This window comes from Grus americana, chromosome 1 (genome assembly GCF_028858705.1).
Source record: "Grus americana isolate bGruAme1 chromosome 1, bGruAme1.mat, whole genome shotgun sequence".
Taxonomy (NCBI): domain Eukaryota; kingdom Metazoa; phylum Chordata; class Aves; order Gruiformes; family Gruidae; genus Grus; species Grus americana.
In genome coordinates, this window is record NC_072852.1 from 55,975,910 (window position 1) to 55,988,631 (window position 12,722).

A 12,722-nucleotide genomic window follows, 5' to 3' on the forward strand; every position below is an offset into this window, starting at 1 on the left:
ATATAAGATACTGCTAGGTACTGTGGGTCTGTATTTCAGACCTAAGTGGGTATAATCCATAAAGTTTCACTCCTTTCATATAATAATGAAGTTGAAACTGGTTGACTTACTTTTAAAAAAACCTAAATTATCTTTCACACCTAAACATTTGATTAGATTAATGGCACTAGAAGCATAGTAATGTAGCTCAAGGACAATAGCTGAAAGTAACTTACATACTGATCTGCTTTTAGGTGATCAGACAATATATTAGTCTTATTTTGTTATCTGCAGAATGATTCCATAATCTTTTGTGGGACAAATCTATGTTCACAGGAGACAATTGTATATGAAGTCCTGTCTGTTTGCAGGTCTGAGAATTTTAATTTTCCATCTTGGAATGTGTAAGGAAGAACAGAAGACATAAAGGGCTTAAATTGTTTTCCTTAATAGTGTCATTTCTGTGATTTCATATGCAGAAAAAGCTAGTGCAAAGCAAAAATCTTGAAACCAGTTCATTAGAAGATTTAGAAGTTGCAAGAGCCATGTTTCCTTTCACTGAGAGTCCTGGAGAAACTTCAAAATGAAACTTAATCCAGCTGTTGCTAATATACAATCATATTCAAATTTTCTGTTTCATTAGGGCCCTAGAAAATAGTAAGCTTACCTCAAAGGAGGGGGTACTAGGTAAATTGTGGTCTGCAGGCCCCAGTTTTAGGTAAGTTGAAAATAAAATGAAACATTGAGCTAAGTTGTACCTTGTTCAGTAGGCTGAGGACAAACCAGATTTTGGTAGGCAAAAGTAAACTCTCTCAAGCATTTAGGAGAACCGAATGTCAAAAAGGTCTTTGAAATTCAGACTAAATTCATAGTCCTCAGCAGAAGCTGTTGAAACCGCAACTGGCAAGTTACACATCTGCATATTGCTGACCTTGTTTGCATGCCGACTGTTATGGGATAGTTTGTTCATCTGTATATTGAACAAATTCTGCCTTTCTGGTTACCTATGGATCTGTGCCACATAGCATGCTGATCATGCTAATCATTGCAGTGATTAATGGCTTCCTCACTTGTGGACTGTCTTTAATCCTTGTGTGTTCTCCAAGGCTTCCTGTTACTGCTCTGCAGCCAAGTCTTTATTTGCTGTGTTTCCCTTTACTTGTTCTTCACTTCTTATGATAATGGTCCCAGCTCTGACTGCATGCTTTCTCCTTCAGACTTGGCAACTGCTGTATTCTGTTTTGATCCCGTACTGCCCCAATCTCGCCAATTCAGTTCAAACCCTGTCAGCTCAAAAGGGAAACGCCTGCTCTGTCTATGGAGCACTGTGGATGATAATTTATTTTCTTTCCCTTTCGTCTTCCTTGTTCATAATGAAGCTGTTTCTGAGAGCTGTGGAAAAACATCAGATTTCTCTGAAATTCTTACCCAGCCTCCACTCTCAAGTTTACTTTGCATCTCCTACTTTGCGTGATCATCCTGGTCTCCTAAGATGAATAGCAAGTCCACAACTAAGCCACTTTGCTTTCATTTTGTCCAATTAATAGATTCTCCTGCTTTCTCGTGCTAGTCTTTCGTATGATCATAGAGTATTTCATAGATCCTGTCACCACTTTTCCTTTCCCTTTCTGTACTGTTTAAGCCTTCATTCCAGAAAGACAAAAGGTGTCGGACTCATGGAAATTTCTAACTACTTACTCAGATCCAATCCACATAGGTCTCCAGTTCAGGCTCTTTCACCAGCTTCCTTGTTGAAGTATACATTCACTGTTTTCCTCTTCTGGATAACTCTTCTTCCTGTCTTAATGCTTTTGGTAGCCGAGATTTTTTGGTTTTTAAACCATTTTATCGTCAGTGTATTTTGTATGGCATGCTGGGGGAAATGAAATAAGCTGGTAGCTGACACTCCACTTTGCACTGTGTGCGTTCCCTTCATGTAGGTGATCTTGAGTCTTCAGTTAATGTTGTGGTAGTTAAAACTGCCAACTAATTTATTTAGCCTGTTGAATTCTGTCTTAACAGACATGCAGTGGAAGGCCTGCTGGTTCAAACTTAAAAATAATAAACATGTTGTTTCCTTCTGAAGTATATTACTTAATTCTTAATCATTTGGCTGTGCTACCAAACATTTATTGCTTGCAGCTGTAACTCAAAATTGACTTTTTCCTCTGCCAGAGTGCGTACCTCTGAGGTGTGTCAACATCCTACCCTTTTTTTCAGCAGAAGGGCAGAAATTGATTCTTAGCCATTGAACTGTTATCGTGTCTTTCTAGTACTTTTGTAACACTTTCTAGGTCCTGTAAATGCTTCCTCCTTATCTTTGTTGGCAGGTATGTGTCTCTGCCTATCTGTTTTTGTGCTTCCAGCAGACTATAGCTTCCAGAATTGTATTTGTTGCTTATTAAGTTCACTGTCTTAAAATTTTCAGTATTGGAAAACTAAGACTGGTAGTTCAAATTTGGAGCAGTTCAGGACAACATTGTCCTTCTGAGTAGTGATAACAGCATTGTCAAGGCAGCCCTCCCTCGGTTCTCTTGCAGACACTTCCATGGCTTGCTTTGTTGATACGTATGCATAGAGCTAGAATTAATCTATTCATCTTCCCAGCCTTTTTGAGAGTTTGCTGTTAACAAGATATTTCCTAGAGATTAAATAAGTGCTTTTCAAAATAAAGTATGTATAAGAGTTTGAAAGCTTTTGTGGTTTTAAAACTTTCTAAACAGAATATATGTGACTTTGAATGAAACAAGTCCTGTCACTGTGGTATTTGTATGAGAGGCAATGTCATATTTAACACCTAAAACGGGAAATAAGCTAACAGATACTGTGACTAAGTTTGTCATGTCTGGGATAGCGTTTTTAACAAAAAGAAAATTTCAGAGAACTTCGTAAGAAGTAGGTTTTTTGAGCTGGTCCCCGTTGTTAGAGTCAGTACTAAGTGTAGCACATGTTGGAATGTCTGAACGTGTCAGGTGCACTGCAAAGATTGGTATTAAGGAAAGCTGTGGCAATCTTAATGAAACAAAGCATATAATCTGAGAAGGTTTTTTTCTGCTTAGTTTACAAAAACATCTTTATCATATTCATTCCTATTCCCTGGGTGTAACATCCAATTCTGTAAAATTCTGATATAGATTAGGCTTTTTCCACTGCAATATAGTGATTGTTCAGACTATCATCTTTTTTTGAAAATATGGAAGAAATAGGTTCTGGAAATAAATGTAGCTGTCACAGATAATTTAAATGGCCTGTGATAAAAGTGTATGACTAACAGAGGGTAATTTGAACGATGCGTTGTCTTATAAAATTGAAGGGTATTCAATAGAAGTATGAAACTTTAAAATCAATAGAGGAAGGTTGTTGGGTTTTTTGATGGGTTGGTTTGGAGTTTTTTGGGTTTTGTTTTGGGTTTGGGGGTTAGCTTTTTTTTTTTTCCAAAATTTGTTTTCAACCAGGGATGTTGCTGGTATGCCTGTAAGGCTGTTGTGGATGAAAACAAATAATGCACTATGTGCCTGTTCACTTCCTGGACAAAAACAACCGGTGATCAAGTGAAGTTACTCATAGGCAGGTGGTGTATATGTTGTTTGTATGGTTTATGTATCTTGAGATTTAACATCTAGCATAATGGAAGCATGTTGTCAGAGACAGGATATTGAGGGGGAAAAAAGTTTAAAAGTTTTTGGACTTTTTTTTTCTCAGCAGTGGGGGGGGGGGAATGTCTCTGTGCCCATCCTCATTTCCTTCAGAAAGCAGTACTTTTAATGCTGTAATACTGTCTTTTCTTAAAAAAAAAAAAAAAAAAAAAAGGGTATTGCATTGAACGTAGAAAGGTTCTGTGATATTAATGTTCTGTGCCTTGGCCAATATGTTTTCAATAGTATTACTATCCTGTTTCTATTCTAGCAAGCTGTGCTGTGTACTTTTATATCTCATTATATAGGGACTGGTAAATGAACTATATACTCATTATATTAAGAAATGCTGATAAACTCATCTTTTTCCTGCCCAGTATGATGAATTGGTTCCTGCATCCCTGACAACCAAATATGGAGGGTTTTATATCAACACTGGTACACTGCAGTTCCGCCAGGCATCTGACTCAGAGGATGAAGACTTTGCAGAAGACAAAAAGCATAGGCCACCTAAAGTGAGTGATCGTAATTATGGTTTTTATACAAAACTTAGAGCTAGGTGGACATTGGGAAATATTTGATATGCTTAGGATGGCTCGGATGAAGAGGCTGAAAGCAGAATGATGCACAGCACTGTCTTAGTGCATTTTTTATTTTGTGGCTCACGTACTGGCATTCCATAGGCTGTCTGGTCTTGTAAGACTAGCCATCTGTTTAGGCAAGCTAATGAGTTGTGTCCATCTATCTTGAAGTGACAGATGATTCTGTAATTTTACAGGAATTTTATTAAATGAGATGAGAACTTAAATTCTCCAGTGCTGCTTTTATGATTTTGCACAAAGCTTGTGTGATTTGAAATTGTTGCTAATAGACAGAATAACACTTAAAATATCTGTTAAATAAACTCAGTGCATAAGAATAGCTATGCTAAAAAGTATATATACAGTCTTTCCCAAACAGCATGCTGTTCTGTGTACCTAGACAAGTTATGATCAATGCAAACATAATTGCTTGCATGTGACATTGATAAGTTCCATGCTATTCCAAGAAATTCCAGCTTTCTGATTTTATTTTCCTCCTTTATAATTCTTCAACATAATTTTAAGGTTATTGTATTGGATCTGACTGGGATGGAGTTAACTTTCTTCATAGCAGTCCTTATGATGCTATGATTTGGATTTGTGACTAAAATAGTGTTGATAACACACTAAAGTTTTGTCTGTTGCTCATACTGGCTGGACATCAGTCTGCTTGTGCCTTGAAGTATTTTTCTAACTGAAAACGCTGAATTCAGTAACTGTTAAAAAAGATTAATGATTGAGACTTGTCAGTAACTGCAATTGCTGCTAGGAATCCAGCGGTACTGTTTGCCTTTACACACATTGAGGTATTTTTCCTGGCTCTGCATTGGAAAGTGTAAGGAAAACTAAATGTTTCTTGCTGTATAAGTCCTTTAGGGTGGAAGAATCATTGTCCTTTATTTGATCTGTTTTCTAGATAGCAAAGTTAAAAGAAAGTGAAGATCGTGGCATGAAGAAGCGCAAGCGGAAAGATGAAGGGACAGAAAAGGAGAAGAAGCCTCGGAAAATGAAAGTTCCTAAGCAGTTGGGGTAAGTTTGTCTCTTTAAATGAACGCTTGAATTGTATGTGAGGTTTGGTTTCAAGATTGCATGCCACAGCAAGATTATCATAGCTGTTTATAATACTGTACTTTAAAACTGTAATTAACAGCTAATAGACTTTGGGTTTGGAATTTGTTGGGGTTTTGCATAAATAAGTCCTACAAGTTAATTTTTCTGTCCCCAAAATTTTGAATGAGGAATAATAAAACAAGGAAAGACAAATTACAGAAAAGTAATTTTGAGTCTATGACTAGCATTATCCATCATTGTTCTACCCAAAGTCTTATATAGCATTAAGAATTATATCTTTTCCATCTTCTAATGAAAGATAATTTTCTTCCTATCCCTTTGTTTCTAAACTGGAAACTGTAAATGTTGCTTAATTATTCTACGTGTTTCTTACTAACTTTGTGTGTACTTTCCTGAGTACTGAGGCTACCATAGAAGGATTAACCATGGAAGGTTTTTTAATTGGCTTCTAGAAAACTTGTTGAGTGGAAGTTGTCTTATTATGAATATTCGAGTTGATATTGAAATTTTATTGATAGGGTTTTTTTATCAAGGTGATGAATTGGTGGGAAATGTTCTGTTTAAGGACCGTATAGATGTTGAGCCTGCATGTCAAAATTCATGGCAATGAAGATAATTTTTTTTAAATGTACATGGTGTACCTAAACTTAAAGCAACCTGCCACCATTCAGGAGCCTGAGAGGCAAGTTTAAGTATTTTAGTAGCATAGATCAGCCATGAGTTTAACAACTCTGCCAATTTCTCCATAATTAGAGAAGTCAAAAGTAAATAACCTTTGCTTTAATGTGTACAAAACTTAGCAAAACAAATCAGTTGGGAGAGCATGAAATTACATAACCAGCAAAGATTTATGGTAGTTGATAGAATAGTCTGAAGGTGGAAGCACAAAGTACTTGCCTCTTCCCCCGATAATTTTTTGATTGTACTAAACTCCCAGATTTTAGTTAAAGGTTACTAAGGCCTCAAAAGTCACATGCATTCTAATGAAAGATTTCTTTCCTTTACAGAGTAATGGCCTTAAATTCACACAAGTCTGAAAAGAAGAAAAAGAAACTGTATAAAGACTCACTTTCTCTGGCTGCCATGATCCGTAAATTTCAAAAGGAGAAGGAAGCCATGAGGAAGAAGGAATCTAGTCCAAAACCTCCAGTGACTGTTGCAACCTCTACCCCTAGTAAAATTCCTTCCTCCTCTCTCAATGCAGGAAACGATATCTCTGACTTGAATCTTAGGATCAATGATCCTGTCCTCTCCATTTTTGGTAGCACAAATGAACGTGAGCTCCTGCAAGAAGCTGAAAGTGCCCTGGAGATGCTGGGAGACATTGACTTTGACAAGTTGCTTGATGGCACTTCTGATGGCAGCCCAGTATCTGAGCTGTCAGGAGAAAATGGAAATGTCACTCAGGCAACCTACGCCTCTCAGGTCATGACACCCAAGCAGGTGCCTGCCCTCCCAGAAGGTCTGCCTATGCTACTTGAAAAGCGCATTGGAGACCTTCGAACAGTAAGTATGAATTCATTGATAAGGGATTGCATTCAAGAATCTGAGAGAACAAGAAAGAATAATTAGGGCCTGAGTTGTCATCCTTGAATTGCTGGCTGAAACTCTAAAAAATGTAGAATTGATCTTAATGTTGATCTCAATGGCTGTATTTATACTCAGATGAAAATGGGCACAAAGATGATGCAGGTCAATTGTTAAAGCAGTCTTTGTCTCACAGTGGAGACAAGGCTTTCTAAATCTTCTGTGTACAATAACTTGTAATGTTTGTTTGGGTTTTTTCCATAATGGAAACATCAGTGTTACTTTAACTTGAATTATTAGTTGGTGAAATGAATGAGTGTTTTCTTAGTTTGGAGGAGGAAACCTGAAATATGACTGCAGCTTGCAAAATAATGTCTTGAAATTCTGGCTTTGTAACATAAATGCTAACTTGCCAATTAAAAAAACCAACCAAACAAAAAACCACACAGCAACAACAACAACAAAATCCACCAAAAACCACCACCCAACTACCAAAAAAACCCCCCAAAACCAAACAACAACAAACAACTGAATATTTTCTTTTGGAAGGTTAGAATGGAGTTCAAATTTGTCAAAAATCATTAATGAAAAGTATTAAATCCACAGGTTACAAACGTCCCAATAGCTTATTGAAAGGGATCAGAACTGTTAAGGTATTAAATGCTCCTTGTTTCAGTTGTAAATGTTATCTTAATTTGAGAATAAATTTATTGCTTGATTGTCCAGATTCTGGCATTAAAGTTTTTCCTTGCTCAGAGTAAGTTTTGAAAAAGAAGTTCAAGTTACTACCTTTTTGGGAAAAATAATTTAAACAGTAGCAGAGCTTGTTTTGCTACAGGTTAGAGTAATGATAAAACATGTTTATCTTATCTGTATGTAAATGTCTTATAGTTGTCTTAGTTATTTTTAATGTACTAAGCTAAACACAGCCAAGGAGTTAATATTTACTAAAGTGAGAGAGATGATTTTGTCTACCTTTGAGTATTAAAGTTAATTTTGCTATGAATCAACAATAAGCTTCTAGCAAAACTGCAGAAGAACTGGATTAGGCCAAAAGTCAGGAAGTGTTAGTGGCCTGCCCCAAATTCATGCTACTTCACTGTATAACAAGCCCCACCCAGTTGGACGAAAGCTTTAATTCAGTGGCTCTTGGAAAATGTAACTCTTCATCTTCTGCTTTTGATAATGTCTTCTGGAAGTTTGGTGCTGGCTGAGCAGAGCAAGTCTACCCATACACTTGTGGGAAAAATTAGACTGTGTGTTGATTGCAATTTGCAGAAGGTACAAAAGCTGCAATCTTTAAATCAACTGACGTGTTATCAGTGGGGGAAAACATCTCCTAAAAAGTAGGAAAAAAGAAATGAGTCTTGTCAAATACTTACCAAGCTCACAGTTGTAGTGCTCTTTAGTGCAAAGAAAGCTAAGCAGCTTATAAAGCTGTAGGAAAAAGCCCATATTCTATGAATGGAGTATGATATATCTAGATTAAAAAAAATAAAATTTAGAAAGCCACTGACTAAATACAATAAAACCTTCCTGACTTCCTTTTGTAGATTGATGTCTTCTAGTTCCCTAAGTGGGAAATTCTGAACTGCCATGACAGAAGACAATATTATACACAAGCAGGAAAGTAATAAATTGGCTTTTTTCTAATGTGAAGGTAACTGTCAACATAATCTGTCTGTGAGGGGGAAAAACCCAACAAACCACAGTTTAGTGGCAGCAATGCAGTTTTTGAATCTGCCAGTGTGGTTCTCTTCAGAAGCCAGCAACACAGTCCAGTGTGACAGTATAATGTTGAAATTGCCTTTTAAGGTCTACCTGGAACTGAAACGTCAAAGCGTAGCTTTCCTTCTACTTTATATAAACCAGGAGGTGATGATAATCCTCGTGTTAATTATGCCTAAAGATACTGGATTAAAGACTTTCAAACTTATCTTTTTGGTACCGCTTATAAACATCTATAACCTTTCTAGTTGTTTTAGCAGGACACGTGCTTCAGTATTCTTACATAGTACTATCCCCTCAACAGCTGAATTTATGGTAGAAAGTAGTGAGCAGAATGCAGTCCTTACCAGAACTTGCGCTCTGGTATCAATGTTTGTGACTGAAGCAGTAAAGCCTTCAGACAATGATCTACCTTATGGTTTCTGAGAGAGTATCAGACTCCTGTTTTCCTGTGCAGTATAGAGTTCACAATTCCAGAAAATACTATTCTTTCAAACTTAAATGGATTGGCTACAAAGAGCAAGAACAGTAAGTATTTCACAGTAATAAAGGAATTTTATCAAGTTAACACTTGCATTTATTTGTAGTTTTTAGCTATGTTGTCACAAGTCACTAAAAATTTTTTTAAAAGGGAGAATTAGATTTTTAATTTATTTGAATATTCAGCCTCATAGCATGTTGGCTGCCTCTAATGTTTGTCAGTCACTATAATGATACCACACTTGCCTACTTTTCTGCCTGCACATCCTTTTCCAGCTCCTTTAGATATTTGCTGTCTGGTCCCAGTACCAGAATATAAGATGATAGTAAGTCTGTAAAAGTGGGTTGGTTTGGGTTTTTCCCTCTTCTGTAAATCTGCAGAGTGTATGAACACTAGAGAGAAGATATTACTGATCTCTTTTTTGTAGAATCGTGCAGGGAATTGACTTTCTCCTGCAAGCTGTCATTGTCTGTGAAAATAAGAATCTAGGTGATAAGAACAAAGATAAAGGGAGTTCCTGCAAGATCAGTAAAAACTTCTAATAAAAGGAAGTATGTATAGGAATAAGGCTGTCTTTTTTCTCCCCCACCACCCCCAAGACTCAGGAAGGGACCAGACAAAAATACTAGAGATACACAAAAGATGGCAAGAATGCTGGACAGCACCAGGAAAGAGGGATGAGGTATTCCTCTAGCATACGTAATCCCTTTGTAGAAATTGCAGTGAAGGATTGAGATGGATCTAAGAACACTGAAGGGAAATTGTAACTGGGTGGTACATAACAGAAGTGTAGAAAAGGAGCCTTCCATAGATTGAGAGTAGAAATATGTTGATGCTCTTGCCTGCTTTACTTGTCAAGCAGTGCTCCTTTTCTTAAAGCAAACAGTGGTAGTGGAATGTTGCTGGTGGTGAGATAAAACATCTCTAACATTTTCTTTCTTCATGGTTATTGAAAAGATGAATGTGTTAACATCAGTGATCCAGGCAGATTCTAAATAGAATGATTGTTCACCCTACAGCAAGGCAGTTTTATTTTAGTACAGTAGTAACAATACTCACCTTTTTTCTAAAGAGCTGAGTATAGTTTGGGTTTTATTTTGTTTTTCAAGTATTGCTGTTCTCTGGAAAATAAGAGTACGATACAGCTGTAGAAGTAAAGAATACAAGGGTTGTTGGGATAAAACGCTCTATGAACTTTTGGATGCTCTTTATTGCTGTATTTTCAGGCTGCCAAGATGTTTGATGAAGAAGGCAGGAAGAAGTTTTTCACGCAAGACATGAATAATATTCTGCTGGAGTAAGTGCTTATCTGTACAACCTTCCCTTTTTGGAAAGGGGGTGACAGGAAAAGTACAGAAGAGGAAATAATATTGAGGTTGTTCCAACAAAGCCCTTAAAAGTCATTGAAGGTAGATCAGTCTAAGCTAGTTATTAGCTAAAGAGATTTATATATGAATACAATTCCTGTCATGACTATCTGTCTGTCTTTATCCAGTGTAAATTGTTTTGTAGTGCCCTGTGTCCTTGACTTCATATGTAAAATTCAACAAAACTGCCGTTATTTCTTCCTGTCCCCCACTTTCATAACTCAAAAACACCTTCAGCTTTCATGAGGGAAAATGCTAGCTCTTGCTACTCTGTAATTCTTCAACTAAGCTTTCAATATAGAAGGCTCTATGGTCGTATTCTAGGAAACAAAAAGTAATCCCTAGAAGACTGTAGCAGTCAAAATTGTGTCAAGATTGATGTGAAATGATAGGAGTAAACAAAATTTGAATGACAGTGCTCAACGTTGCTGGAGAAGTATGTATGTGGATGGTTTCTTACCATTAAGACTTTCTCCTTTTGTAAAAAAAAAAAAAAAAAAAAAAAAATTGAAAGTGTCCCAAGCTGCTATTTTTAGTATGTATAGCTAGAGAATGTTATGCATACAAAGCTTCCTCAGGTTTTTGTTCGGTTATCTTCATCTTGGAGTGCCTCGCTGGTTGACTGTCTCTTGTTTGTCAGTATTGAGCTACAGTTACAGGAGATAAATCCTGCCATCCGCAATGGAGTGTACTCTCACCTTGAGGCTTTTGTGCCATGCAATAAGGACACACTGATAAAGCGTCTGAAGAAGCTACACCTCAATGTCCAGGTAATGATGATGGGGAGATTAGCTCCAGAATGAGTCAATTACGTAATAGTGATGAGGACAGAATGCAGGAGAGTAGAGCAACAGCCATACAGTCTCCAAAAAAGCAAAAGATTTTTGGATCAGTTGTTAGATCAGTTTAAAAGCTTTTTTCTGTGTAGCTGCTGTTGTCACTACTTTAGGAACAAACAGTTTAAGTATTTCAGACCCTTTATTTGAGAATGAAGCACTTTCATCTTGAAAGTGGGTACAGGGTACATATGAAAGTAGCAGAACTAGAAAGCCACAATAATCATGGCTTTGACAGGCTAAAAAAAATAAACTACTATTGCATTCACTTTTGTGCCAAGAAAAAGGAAAGAATAGACTGATAATAGATGATCCAGCCTCTACTGTTTGTGCAAATTTGCCTTGGTGGCTAGGTCTTAAGAATACTTTGTCATTTGCAGTTGCATTTCTCTTTAAGAAGATGTTGTCCTATTGAATAAAAAAGTTATCTGTGATATGAAGTATCCTGACCTGATTCTTTACATGAAATTCAAGACTAAATCTTGCAGAGGATCTGAGGATCATGAATGCAGAGATCTTAGAACTTGCTAAGGAGGAAGACAGATTCATATGCTATTTCTAAGCAGTAAGACATAATAGCACATAGTATTTTAGTTCTTCTCAATAAACATTTATGATTAAGAATGTGAAGTCAGAACATGTAGGAGGAGAATTTGAAACATGTAGGGAAGTATATAGTATATTACTTTGTTTGAAGTTCTCAATATTTGGAGACCATTCTAAATACATAGTCCTTACCTTTGAGGTACATAAATTACATACAATAATGATAATCTAATACTCAGATAATCTAGTATATATATTTTGTTCATTACCTAGGATGTTTTTATATCACAGAGTTCTTGGAGACTTGATTAATTGGATACTTTTTTGCAAGTGTTGAGAAACTCATCAGTCAAGTCATTACTTTTTCACCTCAGATTTTCTTCCCAATTTTGATTTAAAAGCATTATTTAATGAGATCATGCCATAATGTTTTGCGATATTCATGATATCTTTCCTTCTGACTATCTTCCATTGTTTGTGGTCTCAAGACTACATGAATTGTATGAGAAATGTCAAGTATGTGCATTTCTGTAATGCTGTTGCACCTAACAGGATTGACGTGCCATATAGGAAATGGCTGCTGCAGCCATTGGCACTAGGCATGTTGCCTTAGGAGTGAGGGGGAAATAATTTTTGTGAAACTATCTGAAACACCTTTTACCTTGCATCTAAAAGGACTGCTTTGGTGTTTCTCTTTCCACAGGATGACCGCTTGAGAGAACCACTGCAAAAGCTGAAACTAGCTGTCAGTAACGTCATGCCTGAGCAGTTATGCAAGTATCAAGAGGACTGTCAGGCCCGCAGTCAAGCCAAGAATGCCAAGTAGGTATTTCTGGAGTCTGTGCATGCCCATTCTGAAATCCAGCTGGAAGTCTATGTCGCATGTTGTTCATTCCCTGAGCTCAGCCAAGTACTCAGCTCCAGTTTACAGGTGTCTGCAAGTTTTGAATTGTACAAAGTACGTAGTTATG

At 36.8% G+C, this 12,722-nt stretch overlaps 1 protein-coding gene across 2 annotated transcripts in view; it reads left to right on the top strand.

Moving 5' to 3' along the window:
* The window catches only part of UBN2 (ubinuclein 2), a 58,710-nt gene that overhangs the window by 18,902 nt on the left and 27,086 nt on the right, over window positions 1-12,722 (top strand). For both annotated transcript variants that reach the window (XM_054829935.1, XM_054829943.1), the window contains exons 4-9: window positions 3,992-4,129; window positions 5,112-5,224; window positions 6,274-6,772; window positions 10,229-10,299; window positions 11,010-11,139; window positions 12,455-12,573. In XM_054829935.1, coding sequence (XP_054685910.1) covers window positions 3,992-4,129; window positions 5,112-5,224; window positions 6,274-6,772; window positions 10,229-10,299; window positions 11,010-11,139; window positions 12,455-12,573 — 1,070 coding nt within the window. The remainder of the gene's footprint in view (window positions 1-3,991; window positions 4,130-5,111; window positions 5,225-6,273; window positions 6,773-10,228; window positions 10,300-11,009; window positions 11,140-12,454; window positions 12,574-12,722) is intronic.